The following is a 15,965-nucleotide window of genomic DNA, read 5'->3' on the forward strand; positions in this document are numbered from 1 at the left end:
AGCAGCAACACAGGCAGGACGCCGCAGAGCTGAAACATCAAATCACAGATGATAGAGAAATCATCTGTGATTGAAATGGCCATCACCCAGAGTCAGAGCACTGTTAGAGGAGTTATGAATGCACCAACCCAGTATTTGAACTGGATATTAGTCTGATGACAGAAACCGGGTCAAGTGTCCTGACAACAGCTCAGTCTGTGGCCTGATCTAGTTTTTTCAGCTCTGAGCTGTTCTGTGTTTCACAAGACGAGTGCAAAGAAATAAAGTCCTGTTTTCATTTATTGTTTTACTTACTTTGAACATAAAAGAATGATTCAGTTTCTTCCTCATAATGATGAATAAATCATTTCATAGGTGCTGAAGTCAATACTGGAAAGTTCAGTCAGTGTATCTGTGTGAGCTACAGGCAAAATACTGTCTTCAGTTTTTAGAAAATATCTAAAATACATTTAAACATCATGCTGTTAACTTTTCTACTATTTAAAATGTCAGCAGCTCAAATTCTTGGTATAAAAATGAGACGTGACAACAAAATGAACCAGGAACTGAGACCGTCGCTTATTGAAAAAGAAGTCAGCGCCTTTTTTTAGATTCACGCACCCTGTTTGACACATGTGAAGAACTGGTGATATTCTTCCTGCCTTACAATGTGTAAGATTCATGAAACAAGGTTTGTGTGTGTGTGATTCAACCCACAACCTGCTGTTATCATTATATTTATGCTCATTATAAAAATGTCTTTTTGGTCACAGAGACCTTTCGTATTTCAGAACTGTCTCGTGCACAGAGACCAAGCTGAACTTGAACTTACACGGCCGACCTGAGGGCGCCTTGGTGTTCCCCCAGACGAGCTGGAGGAGGTGGTGGTGGAGAGCGAGGTCTGGGCTTCTCTGCTTAGGCTGAGCCGGCCCCGGATAAGCAGAAACGAATGGATGGATGGACATTTGACATGTTTTCTATGTTCTATTGTAATGTGACCCGTTTTTACATTTTACAGCTCAACCAAACTTTTAGGAATTGGTTTTAGTTTTATGACTCACATGATTTTCACTTACATTGACTCTTTTTGATTCGATTCTTCTGGCAGCAGAAAACCTTCGCACCAGTCAGACTTCATGTTTCTGTCATTAAAAATATTTACAGTCATGTCAGGGTAATAAAAGGACAGCTCTAAAGGTGTTTTCATATTTGTTTAATGCTGGTTTAAAATGCAGGCTGATGCTAATAATGCACAGCATCTTTCATTCTTTTTATTACTTTTAAATGTAATTTTGGGCTTTGACCAGCAGGGGGAACTAAACTGAACCCTGATAAAACAGAAACAGACAGGCTGACTAGAATGTGCAAATTTTAATCAGGTGCCTCAGATGGAAACATAATGTAAAACCAAACAACATCATTTATATTTCATATAAAATCTGGAAAATTTCACACTTGACTCATAATCAGATGTTTTTTCTGTACAATAGCTCAGTACGTTTAAATAAACCATGCCACACTCGTACTTTGAATATTTTCAGAGTTACAGGCCCTCTAAGTACACAGAGGTAAACTGTGGTCCTTATCAGTTCACCATGTTCTTCCAGCAGGTTCAGGAGAGAGAAACATTAACAGAGGTTTTCATTTTTCCTGAAAACTTCAAGACTGCAAGTGAAAGTCCTTTTCAGATGAAACATTAACACCTCACACATTTAACAAGATCTTCTTCATTTTGACCTCCTTCACTCCTGTTGTGTAGCGTCAGTTATCCTTGCAATACAACAAAGATATACAATTACTGCTATTATGACACCAGGTGATACTTGGAGTATAAATTACTGTTAGGTGAATGAACCTGAGTAACTGGTGCTAAAAGAATGATTGTTATCCAACGTCTACATCTAATATTGCCTCAGCAGCATGTCCCAAGCACAAACACTGCACACAGGAACAAGCTGAGACAACGTGCTCTGTACAGGCATAAAACTATTTGAAACAGGAGCGATGTAACACAGAATGCAGTCATCTGAAAATCATTTAACGTTATATTTGCCTGCAGAAAGCACACTGATAACATTTCAAATGTTGTACAGGCCTCGGAGTACAACTCACTGAATCCATGACATCATCAAACTCCCTTACAAACATCCACATGTTTCAATAACACCCATTCAATAAAAACTGAAATGCACTTATTACAGATTCACCACGTCTACTGGACAATTTGACAAAGATTGATTGTGCAGTCTGACACACTGATTCAGGCCCAGACAGCTACATCGAACACAGCCTGCTATACATTTCTGAAAAATCGCTTAAAAGCTGAAAGCTCTACTTAACAACTTCTGTTCCCAGACGTATTTTCCACTCAGACATTACAGGCCCGACTTTCCTCCTGAGAGTCTGTTGGCTGTAAAAGTAACACTCTGAGTGAAACTCTTCCCACATGTCTGGCAGGACTACTCCTTCTCCTGCACGTTTATATTCTCATGTGTGCAGACACGTTACGACGATTGATGAAGCTTTTCCCACACTTTGCAAGAGTACGGTCTCTATCTATTGTGAATCCTCATGTGGACGTTCAAACCGCCGCTTTGAGTGAAACTTTTGCTACATATTGTACAAGAGTAGTCCTTCTGGCCTGTGTGGATCTTCATGTGTCGCAGCAAATGGCCACTCTGCCTGAAGCTGTTTCCACACAGTTTACAGGAATACGGTTTCTCGCCCGTGTGGATCGCCGTGTGCCGTTTGAACGCTGAAGCGTCAGAGAACTTTCTCCCGCAGCTCTTACAGATGTGCGGTTTGTCACCCGTGTGGATTCTGCTGTGGACGGTCAAATCACTACTCTGACAGAAGGTTTTCCCACATATTTTGCAGGAATACGGCTTCTCTCCTGAGTGAATTAACGCATGCCGTTTTAACGCCGATGACTGAGAAAAGCTTTTCCCACAGGCATTACAAAGGTAGGGCTTCTCGCCTGTGTGGATTCTCATGTGAATCAACATTTTATCTCGAGCTCGGAATCCTCTCCCGCATGTTTCACAAGAAAACGGCTTTTCGTCTGCGACGCCGCTTTGGTGATACTTCATTATATAAAGCTGATAGAACTCTTTCTCGCAGGTGCTGCAAGCGTACGGCTTCTCTGAGGTTCTGTGGTGGTTCCCGTCATCCTGAAAGTCTTTCCCACAAACGTCACATTTACTGACAGAGTCTAAACTGCTGTCACTGTTTCTGTGATGGCTCTGCTTTGGTTTCAGCTCTGCATTTCTAGTTGATCCTGAGGCTACATCAAAGCTTCCTTCGTTCAAGCTCTCAGTTTCAGGAGAGCTGGGAGAGAGGAGCTGATCACAGTTTGATTCTGACTCGCTGAGGTCACTGTCCTCATAAGCAGGAGTCACCATAAAAGTATCGATCTCCTCCTTTAGTAGGAGCTGCTCTCCCTCCTGACTGATGAAGAGTTCTTCCTCTTCCTCTTTGATTTGTGGAGGTTCTGGATCCTCCTGGTCCGGACTGGAGTTTCTCTCCTGGTTACAGAGCTCCTCTTCCTCATTCTGACTGACACACAGAAGATCTGAGGGGACAAACGGACACATGAAAAGTTCCTAGTGTGACGATTACGTTCTGGGGAATGTAACCACATTTTTTTAAACCAGCAGGGACAGTGTTTTTACCTTAGAGAGTTTTGAAATGTGTTCTGCTGCTCTTAATTTGAATATTTCTTTTTAGTTCTACTCACTTCCTCACAAGGATTTGCCCTTTGCTCAGCCCGCAGTGTGAGTAAGATTGTTGTTAATAACTTACCTAGTTAAATAAGGGTTACCCTTAGTATAAATTGGCATTACATGAAAGCACTACATGTCCCCATTTTAAGTTCAGTTGGTCTCTCTTCCATACAAAACACAGATGTTTAGGATGTGAAGTCATAGCTTCTTTTTTTTTTTTTTTTTTAAATACACATCCAGCCTCATTTTGGTTTTTAACAACTTTTAAACACAGAAATTTACAAGAAAAAAAAAATCATGACGTGCTTTTAGTTTAAACAAATGATTTGTGTCGACAGACTTCAGGCCAAACATGCACTAAATGGGCAATGCTACAGGACCACACCTGCTAATCTTTAAACTCAGGTGTTTACAGTCCCGCTGCCACAGCGGTAGAAATATCAAGCATTTAGCCAAGCAGCCCTCAAACCAAACATTTATTACAGAATGTTTGGTTTGAAAGAGCTCACTGAATTTGAACGTGGTGTTGTAAGAGGATGCCATCATTGCAACACATCAGTTTGTGAAGTTTCTTCCTTCCTGGTTATTCAACAATCAACTGTTGATCAGGTTACAAAACACATATGTCACCGATACTTTTGCCTCAGTAAATGCAGAGCTCTAAACCAATTTCTTTATATTTAGATAGGAAATAGAAACTGGGTACTGTGATCAGTAGAAACATGTGCAAACATATGTGGAATTAAAGTAAATAAGGCAGAAACAGAGTTTGCACAACACACGACTAAAGCAAAGATTCTGCACTGCATTAAATCAGAGTGTAAAAAAAAAAAAAATTAATGCAGCATCTAATGATAATAGTAAGTACGTAAGTATAAAGTAGCTCTTTGGAGGGGCTCCTTTTTTTGCAACGCTACCTAAACCTTGTGCTATATTAATGTAATAATAAAATAATATCAATCAATGAGAATATAAACTTAAAATTTAAACTAAAGTTAACTTAATAAATGTGCTCTGCTTAAATCACTCAAGTAGAAAATGAGCAGAGAAAAAGAAGGAAAATTTCCTTTGGCTACATAGTAAGGGTGACAGGAAAATGAGTACAGTCAGAGGTTAAAGTGGATTTAGCAGGCTGTGAAACCCTAAAATTGGTTGTAGTTGCTCAGCACAGGGAAAAAGTCACCACTGCTGTTGACAGCTCCAGTAGAATTTCTTTGTGAACAGGCTGTGATCAGCTGATCCAAGGTTTACTGCTTTTTGTGGATTTAAACAACTGAATTTAACAAGCAGATGTTTCATGAGTTGTCCTGTTCCATCCTTTTGCTCGTCATGGTTGTTGGAATGACTGCAGCACAGTTTAGAATCAGCTTGCTAAATTCACAAGACCTTCCCAAAAACAGACGCCATCTGGATGAGAGCAAATTCACTCATCCATTTTCTGCTGCTCATCTGTATATACCTTTCAGCAGTGATGGATTCTTTCCAGATGTGGATGCTGCCAGTTTCACAAGCACTGATTCACCTCCATACATCAGAGAGACAAGCTTTTGAACTGAACACTGATGGTCATTCATCTTTAGTCTTGAGGACGATTGTGTTCAAATTAAATTACCATTCGACCAAAATGGTTTTCATTCTCCCTCAGTCCATTTTAAATGAGCTTTGGCAGCACTTCTGGATCACGGTACAGCAAACTGTTCACAGACATGATTTCTGGACGCTTTCCTGAGACCATGCTGTGATTTCCATGACAGCATCATTTCTGACCTGCTGCCAATTAAGCTAATTAGATACAAAATGTTCCTCCATCTGTTTCTGCTTAGTACCACCTCCATTTTCCAGCCTTTTCTTTCTCCCTTCCCAACTTTTCTTTGAGCTGTCAAAAATGATTTTGTCTTAAAATTGTCCATTTCTCAGTTTAAAGACTTGATGTGTTCTTTGTGAATAAAATATGGGTTTATGGGATTTGTAAACTATTGCATTCTGGTTTCATTTACAATTTTCACAGCAGCCAGCTGTTTGGGATTTGGGTTGTATGTAATTTGGCGTTTCTCTCTCTTTTTTTCTCTTTGGGAAATGCCTGCAGCTCTCTGCTAGCCCTAAAACCCTGCAACATGTCATCGTTTCTTACCGATTCTGTGTAACTTTATCTCAGGCTTCCAGCTGATGTCCAGCAGCTCCTCCTGACAGCGGACGAAGGTTCGCTCCACATCCGTCTGACAGAGTCCATGAGCAGGAGGAAAACACTGAGCTGAAGACATCCTGCCTCCAGCAGCTAACGCTGCTAGCGCCTGCGCCGCTGCTGTTTACGACCCGAGCGTCACACTGTGGAGTTCCGGCAGAAGAGAAGGGAGTGAACTGTAGTTCCGCCCGTGCCCGTGTTTTATTGGAGCTCCACGCTGACTGCCCACTTTTTAAAGGGATTCGGCCGTGAAAGTACATTTCATATTTCAGAAAATCAAGAAGTTTAAGATTTAGAAAGAGCCAGCCAGCTGCGCCCATAAGAAAACATTTAATTAAAAATAATAAATAAGTAACTAAATAAATAAACAAAAATAAAGGAAAGGAGAAACATTTGTGATCGTTTAACAGTGAGCTACTCATCCCATAATGCACTGCACATTAGTGTGCTGATGTTCCTCTTTTATAGAAAACTATATTTAAGAGCCTGCAGGTCTAAAAAGACTCCCGTGTGATATTATACAAAGTTTGTTTCAGTATTGAGGATGCACTGACTGTGCAGTATTCATTTATTTCTACAATGTTCCTAGATAACCTAAATGTGTTACTTTATCTCATCTTTGATCTTCTATCTTTTTAAATTTACAGTATTACCTTTTGTGCCAGTGAAAGAGTTGCACTATATTTTGTTGCATAGAATAACATAATAGGCGTACACATTGGTGTGGTGGTTAGCTCTGGTGGCTCACAAACTAACCACCACACTCCTGCACCTGGCCAAGTTCTTCCTGTTTGTGTGGATTGCCTCCCACACTCCAAAGACGTGGGGTTAGGTTAATTTAGGTTCATTGGTGATTTTAAATTACCCATAGGTGTGAATGTGAGTGCTAATGGTTATCTGTCTCCCACAACCCTGAAAAGGATAAATGATAACAGTAATAGAACGACAACAATGCCATTCTGTTGTAATGATTTCAGCCTCATGTCAACACTAATGATGGTGAGTCGTCTCCTGGAACTCTTCATTCTGTCATCTTACAAGTTTTCCACTTTCAGACTTTATTGAAACACCCAGATTAATCACCTGGGTAGACTTTCCCATCTGGCAAGAAACAGTCCACCAGCAGCCAAATCAAAGTTTCGACATGTTTATTTTTTAAATATAAAAGATTGCTGTTATATCAAATATGATACAATATATGAATTTAGTTGTTTATGATGCTTTGGAAAAACAAAGAAACACCTGAAACACAGCTCGTTAGTCGGCTCAGATATGATGTTACTGTACAATAAACCTTTATTTTAAACGTAGATAAAATAAATCACCACAATGCATAATGGATTTTTACAAGATGGACAGGATTACATAGAACTTCAAATGAATGACATTTTTCAAAATACTTCTGAGGAAAAAAAAGGATTACATTGATGTTAAAGGTTATTTGTCAGATTAACCCAAGCAAAACTCAAGCACAGAAGTTAAACCTCATAATTAGCAGACGTCTTCATTTGTTTGTGATTCTGTAAACAGTCGTTAAGGATAAAGTTCACTATTTGACACCTTAAAATTCACACTTTGTTCTGCCTGACACAGATTTACACTTCATTCAACCCGTCTCACACAGTGTGACACAACAAACTCTTAAACATCATCACTGTTAAGTCTGAAGGCACTGAAGGCTGTGAATCCTGCACACTCAGAAATATTTGATGAAAGGGATTTTTTTTGAAAATGTAACTAAAGAGACGCTCCTCTGACCTGACAGAATTACTCACAAGTTATTCCAGAAGATTATCCGACCCTGCTGAAACTCGGCCCGGGGTTTAGTGTTGGCTAACCCACCATACTAACAGGATGGTCCTGATTTTTTAAGATCCCAAAGTCATTAAATTTTAAAGAACTGAAGTGTTTATGTGGCTATTTTTGGTCTTAAACTACGCACCTGATAGGATGTATGTTTACTAGCAGACTGCTGTTTGCTGATCAACAGCAGGCGTGTTTCTAAGTCCCAGGTGTCAGACCGGTAAAGTATGTGTGGAGCTGTGAGATGAGATGCTGCAGTGCAAACCGCTGGGGAACAGCCAGAACATCACAAGTCTGTCATTAACTGCTCAGTCACTGCAGAGAAGTCTGTGTGGGAAAGGCTTCTGCTTGAAATCCAAATACTGACCGACTGAGTACAAAGTGTAGCTGCATTAGTCAGATAAACAGATTAGATAGCCTGGTCACAGCACAGTGGTACAGTGGTTAGCCTGGTCACCTCACAGAGAGAAAGTTTTGGGTTCAAACCATCATAAACAGTCTCATCTCTTCTCGTCTCAAAGGCTGGCTCCTCTAAATTGGATGGCACAGCACAGAAGAGCTGAGTGTAACAAAAGGCCTTCATGGGGGTAAAAACAGCAAAATTATAAATGTTATTAACTATTTATATTGGTACTGGGACATACACAAGGTCTAATTTCATAACTGGATGTGAATGTTTCAAATACTGTCGAGCAGCTTTAATCTCTGATATTACTGTCCACTATAAAACACTGAACAGTGTGCTGAGGAGGGGCTGATATTAACCATTCAGCCGGCATGATGCAAGGATACAATCAATAAGCCACAACGGGCTGACTTCAACACCGCAAATGTGAAAAAGTCACATCACATGCGGCATAACGTGCTGCCTTCAGGAGCAGCAAACGCAGAAGGAGGATAATGAAGAAAGTGCAGATGTGCACCTAGAGAGCAGCTGTTGGACCTTCACTGAGGGCCATCTGAAGCTCCGCCCACACACGATGGCATTGATTATTCAAGGCTAACGTGTGTTTTTACCTGGAGACACAAAACATTGTACCACAGAGTTCGAAAGTAGAAGTCTGAGAGGAGTTTGTCTCACAGCTGCACTTCATTAACACAAATGAGCCAGATGTTGACTGATTCAGAACAGCAGCATGAAAATATGACATCACAGCTAACCACAACATAACAAGCATGTTTAGGACTGATTCTGCATCCCTGTGCCGCACACATGATAGCAGAACATAAGAACAACTTATTCCAAGTGTTTTGTCTTTGTGTTTTCTCTTCTATGAGGATATTGAAATACTTTATATTTTACATCTTTCTGGCATAATCAGATGAATTATCTGGTGTTAAAATGTTAAAAACATGCTCTGGCATTTTAAAGTTGTTAATTCAACTTCCTGAAAGTCAAAAATATAGAAACTGAGCTAGTCTTTGACATTCTGCAGTAAAATAGATGGAACTGATGCCATGACTGAAATAATAAAGTATTTATAAGGAGTGACTACTACCTGCTTAAATAAAGGTTACGCTGACTTGTTGCACCATCTTGTGGTACAAAGTGGTATTGCATGAAAGCACAGCCCAGCCTTATTGTGCTCTAGTTGATATCTCTTCAGCACAACACAGATGTTGTGAACATAAAGTCACAGCAGTTTTTGTGACTTTAAATTACCACAAGCATATTCATAATATTTTTTTCCCGACAGGTGTTTCAGGACCCTGACATCTCACCTGTATGGGTTCCCGTAGCGACCAGATTGTTATCACTCCCCCTTGGTGCCTTTCCCACATTTTTTGCAAGCGTGCGACGTCTCCGCTGCGTGCGTTCCCATGTGGTTCTTTAGCGTTGCGGCGTATTTAAATCGTTCCCCACAGGTGTTGCAGTGGTAAGGCTTCTCACCTGTGTGCGTTCTCATGTGAACAGTTAAATTGCTACTTCGACTGAAACTTTTGCCACACGTTTCACAGGAGTACCATTTTTCACCTGTGTGCGTTCTCATGTGAACCGTCAGATTCCCGCTCTGAGTGAAACTTTTCCCACAGATTTTACAGGAATACGGTTTCTCACCTGTGTGGATTGCAGCGTGTTTTTTAAATGCGGATAAGTTGGTGAATCTTTTCCCACAGGTGTTGCAAGCGTACGGCTTCTCACCTGTGTGGGTTCTCATGTGAACCAACAGAGTCGCACTGTGCCTGAAACATTTCCCGCACGTTTCGCAGGAATAAGGCTTCTCGCCTGTGTGGATGGATGTATGCCTTTTAAGTGCCGATAGGTCAGTGAATCTTTTCCCACAGGTGATGCACAGGTGTGACTTCTCACCTGTATGATTTCTTTCATGATATTTCATGAAATAAATCTGATAGAATCTTTTTCCACAAGTGCTGCAGGCGTACGGCTTCTCGCCTGTGTGGATTCTGTAATGTTTCTTCATTTGGAAATTATACTTGAAGGCTTTTCCACAAACATCACATTTTACAGACTTTTTCCCCACGTCAGGTTTACGCTGACTCTGTGATGTGACAGCTTTCGTGGTGCTTCTGGTACGCTGATGTAGCTCCGCTGGCTGTGGCTCTGCATTTGTCGTAGATCCAGAGTCCACGTACTTGTGCTGAGGTTCACTGAGGTCACTTTCATCATAAGTAAGAGTCACCATAATTGTCTCGCTCTCCTCCTTCAGGATAAGCTGCTCTCCCTCCTGACTGGTGTAGAACTCCTCCTGTTCCTCTTTAATCTGTACCGGTTCTGGTTTCTCCTGGTCCACAGCAGAGGCCTCTTTCTGCTTACAGAGCTCCTGGGCGATGGAAACCTTCTCCTCCTCTTTGCAGTCATCTTGCTGTGGAAGGTCTGCAGAGATAAAAGGGAGAAAGAATTAGTTCATACTGTGATACAACAAGGTTTGTTCTGATGGACGATGACGTCTCGGATTGATGAGGGTCAAAGTGACTGATGATACCTCAACAATTAGCACGATTTTTATGCAATTTCCCCGATTGCTCATTATGAAAATATCATGTTTATTCTGATATTCATAATAAATGAAATCTGCCTTGGCTTCATGTCGCTCCTCCACATGTAACCAACAGCTGCAACACAAATGTTTCTGAACATGTTTGGGCACAAATTCACGCCCAGACCTCTGCTCAAGTTAAGCCGTGTGTGGAGTGGCAGGTGACGATCCATCATCATCAAATGAGAGATAACAGGAAGATATTTTTGACAGCTTGACCTTTTTTTATTGTTTTTTTCCCGAGCATCTTGTGACCACATTTACTCACCTCTTTAACTCTGAAAAACCTAAAATCTGAAAATCTACCTGTCTGATTGTGACCACTCACATCGGGGCTCTTGTCTTTGATCCCACTGAGTTCTAAAGTTGCAGAAACAGAGACAGACAGCTGCAGAGTCAACGGCCGAGTGCTCATTCCTGTTACACGTCTTTGAAGAAGAACTTCCTCTGGATGTCCCTGCCTGCAGCACATATGCAGCTGATGCACCATAAGGTTAATCCTCCACAGATGAGTTTGCACGGTGATGAAAAACAGGCATATAAAACCAACCAAGTGTTTTCTTCATTTATTCTATCCCAGATGTTTCTAGAGACTAAAGTTTTCTTTTGTTTCAAGAACAAATGAGAGGTTTGTGTTATTGTAGTTTAGTGACTGGGAGTCAGTCTCTGCGCTGATCTTCCTTCATCCTCGTGGGCTTTTAAAGCCTTACACTCGTGTACAGACGCAGCTGCCACCTCAGTGAAGGTTAAAGAGTTACCAACATAAATGAGTATCCTCACAGAGTGTGACCATCAACGATCTGCTGGCTCCTTAAACTGGTACTCACACATCAGCACTTTCAGGTCCTCTGCTCCAAGCAGTACTTTCATACTTTAGTTAAGTCAAAAGCCTAAATGCTTCTTTCACCACTATGTAAAACTGTTTGTTTGAAACACTAAACTCTTAAACTTGTGTGCAGCCACTGTTCATGCAACCCAAGAGTGTACAGGGCTGTGAGCCTGAAAATCATTAGTGTTTGTTCCTAGTCCAGTTTTATCCACAGCATCAAAGTCATGGGCAGATCTTCTATGGGCAGTTCAGACCATCCAGAAAAGTCTCTGTGCCCCCTCTGCTGAATTCTACTACATATTACTAATACTGCATATTCTACTGAAATACTTCTACAACTAGAAGTAAACTGAAGTGATAGTGTTTGGTGATGACAGAGTTAAACATCATCGTCAGAGTAAGATCAAGCTAAACCTCATTCGTCTGTAAATCTCTTAAAAACCCGAACAAAAGGAAACGAGCAGAGATGAGACACTTACACAGTCTCAGTGTAAGCGTCTCTGGCTCTGTCCACCATGCAGGGGAAGAAACCTTCAGTTTGCACTTGTGCAGTTTCTGGCTGTATTTCTCTCTCAGTGCACTGAGACAGTCAGAGAGCGCAGGGGCACGACATGTCCAGTGTTAATTAATTACCCAGGATTACCCGAGTGCAGTGACAGCATCAGCCGTTTGCCTCTCTGCCATAAAGGGCTCGGTGCCTTTCTATTAGAACAGATACTGTTACTCAGCAGTACTTTTATTGTTTTGGTACTTAGAGCAGGGCGATATGACCAAAAATATTTATCACAATATACATTTGAAAATTTGCGATAACTATATAACTGACAATATAATTGACACTAGACAAAATACTTTACAACTCCACAACTTTATTAGTGCAAAAAAACCAAAACATCAATGTATTTTCACTTAAACAAGCAGCTGTTTTTTATGTGCATTAAAGTTATATAAAAATTTGCAAATGCAAATTCCTCGCTGACAGTTTAACCAAAAGGCATTTCCAGTTGAAATTGGCCGACATATCCTCAGCATAACCATGTATAATATCCACAAAACTTAAAAAGAGGTTATACACACACAATACGGTAATATTATGTTGAAGCACAGTACGTATCACTCCGCGAGGCTCCTGCCTACGATAGCCGTAATGCTCCGACAATCCATCAAGCGGTGCGGCTCCGTAGCTTAGCAAAGTCGTACTACAACATTTGACAGATTTTCGAGCGCCGTGTACCACATAAAATCATTTCGAGGTCAGTAAACACAACCAGAGTTCATACATAAGGCACACGGGATTATAAGGGGCACTGTGGATTTTCAGAAAAATCAAAGGATTTATTTTAAGTGTGCCGCATTTTCCAAAAAACACGGTAATAACGACGGCCCGCTAGCATGCTCTACCAAAAATAGTGCTTTGTTGTGTATCTGACGGACGAAAGCTAAACCAGTTCCACACCACTGAAGTTGCAGCATTTTTACAAACCAGTTCTGGTTCATCGTTTCATTCAACGATCCGCTTTCTCCCTTCTCATTCGCCGTTGCCGCCATGTGCGTATGAAAACAAAGGCACTGCGCGTGCGTTGCCCAACATTATACCGGTATTACCGTGAACGGTATGATACGGCCCAGCCCTATTGGTACTTCGTCTAAAATAATAAAATGAAATTTGTGTTATTTGTAACATAAAATGAAGGAATCATCAATAACTGCACATAAAAAAAATGTTAGGGCAATATTTCTGTTTCATGTGTTTGAAAGAAAAAAAAATAAAAATTTAAAAAATTCTAATCAGACTTTGAAAAATCCAATAATATCAGTAATAATCTTGTTCTCGTGAGAACTCTGTAGTACTGACTGAGTGTCACATTAGGTGACAGTAATCTCTCCAGTAAAATCTGTTAAAGTTTGTCCAGCTCCGAGCAGCAGACCTTTGAAACTGTCTGGTTAGTTACACATGAGCAGTAACTGTGACTGGTTTCTGGTATTTTCCAATAAAACCAGAGTGAATTCATACTGGAATGATTCAGCACGGTCTCTGGTATTTTCCTGCGTCTGCTGGCTTGTTTTTACATGTGCACGGAAACAGAAATGTCAGATTTAAAATATATTTTCATTTTAAATTGGAGAAACTAGTCAAAGTTACCACATTCCCGCTTCAGCGGTTCCTCTGTCAGCGGCTCCTCCGCGCTCTCCGTCCCGGGCTGGACTCACTCTGTGACGGCTAAGCTAACAGCGTCCGCCCGGCCTGAGAGCGCACCGCTGGTCCTTCTCCTCCCAGGCCTGCTGCCCCACGTACCTGCAGAGTCTGCAGTCCAGCTCAGGGCCCTGTGCTGTTGGTGGAGCTGCTCCTCGTACTGCAGGACGGTTTTCTCAAACTCCCTGAAGATTTCCTCCGCTGCGGCGCTCAGACGCTCCTTCACGAACAGCCTCAGATGCTGAAGAGCGGACATGATTCCTCAGCGAGCCTCAGCGATACAAAACACCGTCAACCTCCAGCTCCCAGCTTCCGACGTCCACACAGCCGTGAAGTTTCAGTCCACTTCCGCCGGAAGCTGCTTTTCCTTTAAAAAATAAAACGCGCTCTACGGAAGCTTAATGCATTCACTGGCCAAAAAATACAAATTAAAATTATAAACATTTATAACAGTGTTTTTATGAAAGTGCTTTTGTCTTCTTCTGGCTGCTTCCTCATCGGGATTACAGCAGTGGATCCTCGCTCTATCTCACCCTATCCTTGGCATCCTCCTCTGAGGTCCTCATTTCCTCCTGCCTGTCAGCTCCATCTCCTGCCTGTCAGATCCTTTGGTCCTTCCAAACCATCTCAGCCTTGCCTCTCTAACTTCATCTTCAAACTGCTCCACCTGAGCTGCCCCTCTCATATACTCATTTCTGACTACAGGTATTTAAACTCATCCACCTTCACTGCCTCTGCTCCTCGGATCTTTAAAATAACACAATGTTTCTCAAGACTCAGGATAGAAACCAATCACTCAAGAGACAAGGACACCAACATCTGTCAATATTTCAGTCCTAAATCAAAATAAAGTTGTATTCACCTTAGTGAGGGCTCATTATTGCTTACTAAAATCCCCAGATGCTCTTTGGGATTTTAAGATATGTTATTAATTTGGAAAAAAGGGACACGATTCTTTTGAACGGATCACTTCTGTCTTGTGAAATCAGGAAACTTTCTAAAAAAAAATAAAATAAAACAACAAAAAAGTGCTTGAAAATGTTTCCTCTATTGTGACTTTAATAAGCACAGGCCTACAGTATGTGGTGGAGGCACTGACGCTTAAAAGTAGAAGAAAGCAGCAGTCACACATCCTGTGAATGGTTTGTAAAGTTGTCTCCGAAAGTTGATTCTGTTCATCTGGACGTAGCGTTTTGTGGGAGAAACGTTTCGTCACTCATCCAAGTGACTTCTTCAGTCTCAGCTGACTGCAGGTTTCCCAAATCTTATAAACAGTACATTTGCATAATGACTGAAACCAGCCCGCTGAAGGAACAATGGGCTGGGAGGTCAGTTCATCATGATTATGCAAATTCTCATGACCATTGATCAACAACCACTGATCAATGGTCATGAGTACCATTCACAGAGAGTTGGGGAATGGCTGCAATCACAGCATTGTAAGATGGCGAAAGATGTACCCTTAGGCCCCCTCCTCGATTCAGAGATGGTCTTTCCCTTTTCACGTAAATGGCCTCCTTTTCTCCCACTGAAAACGTTACGTCCAGATGAGCAGAATCAACTTTTGGAGATTTACTTACCTGGATGATTGAGCATGCATCAAGACGTTTGTGAAGTTGTGTTTGTCCTGTGGACCAAACCACTGAGAACTACATGAGGGGAGTTTATGTTTCTGAACTAAAAATGTATTTTTCCCCTCTATAATTAAATCAACAGTTTTCACTGCATGTACAGTGATGCACTGAGGAGGACGCCTTCCTTATCCCTCTTTAATTTCCACCATGTAATGACAGTTGCATTATTACATGCACATCATAGGTTACAGATGTTCTATAAAAACCTTCAAATGTGGAGCTTTTGGAACTAAACAACTTTAATTTATTCAGATCTAGAAATACTTTCACTCTTTGTACATGTTCCCTCCTGTTAGTGTCTCCTCAGCATTGGACTGGAGATATTAATGATGTCAGTCTGATTTTCCAACACTTTCCAAATTTATCCAGAGGTGTGATTGGACCGTTTGATTTGCTGATTCTGGCCATGTGTTTGACACCCCAGTGAACCGTCTTTGAGTGACTGAAAGAAATGTTAAAGGTGTTCTCATCATAATCATAAAAGTTAAATTTAAAAAAACACATACGATAAAAGAGATAACATGATCTTTGACATCTTTGAGGCTCTTGCCAGCTCTACTCTTGCTTTTCCCTACAAACTGTTTTATGTTGACTGGACAACAGAGAAAAATGATTTCTGTACC

The 15,965-nt window shown here is 41.1% G+C and overlaps 2 protein-coding genes across 3 annotated transcripts; both read right to left on the minus strand.

The window, feature by feature from the left end:
* Positions 1–1,327: 1,327 nt before the first annotated feature.
* On the minus strand, positions 1,328–6,013 carry LOC135932185 (zinc finger protein 239-like). Its single transcript, XM_065469549.1, has 2 exons — positions 5,833–6,013; positions 1,328–3,550 (listed from the first exon to the last, which is right to left on the minus strand). The coding sequence occupies exons 1-2, from the start codon at positions 5,960–5,962 to the stop codon at positions 2,532–2,534; spliced, it is 1,149 nt and encodes a 382-aa protein (XP_065325621.1). The 5' UTR covers positions 5,963–6,013; the 3' UTR covers positions 1,328–2,531.
* Positions 6,014–7,014: 1,001 nt separating this feature from the next.
* LOC134616204 (zinc finger protein 37-like) lies at positions 7,015–14,041 on the minus strand. Of its 2 annotated transcripts, XM_065469548.1 has the most exons (3): positions 13,811–14,041; positions 9,409–10,522; positions 7,015–8,703 (listed from the first exon to the last, which is right to left on the minus strand). In XM_065469548.1, exons 1-2 carry the CDS (start codon positions 13,962–13,964, stop codon positions 9,441–9,443), a joined length of 1,236 nt encoding a protein of 411 aa, XP_065325620.1. In that variant the 5' UTR covers positions 13,965–14,041; the 3' UTR covers positions 7,015–8,703; positions 9,409–9,440. The 2 variants fall into 2 exon arrangements, with proteins under 2 accessions (XP_065325620.1, XP_065325619.1); XM_065469547.1 differs by having other exon boundaries at positions 7,015–10,522.
* Between the last annotated feature and the right edge of the window lie 1,924 nt (positions 14,042–15,965).

This window comes from Pelmatolapia mariae, linkage group LG18, assembly GCF_036321145.2.
Source record: "Pelmatolapia mariae isolate MD_Pm_ZW linkage group LG18, Pm_UMD_F_2, whole genome shotgun sequence".
Lineage (NCBI taxonomy): Eukaryota > Metazoa > Chordata > Actinopteri > Cichliformes > Cichlidae > Pelmatolapia > Pelmatolapia mariae.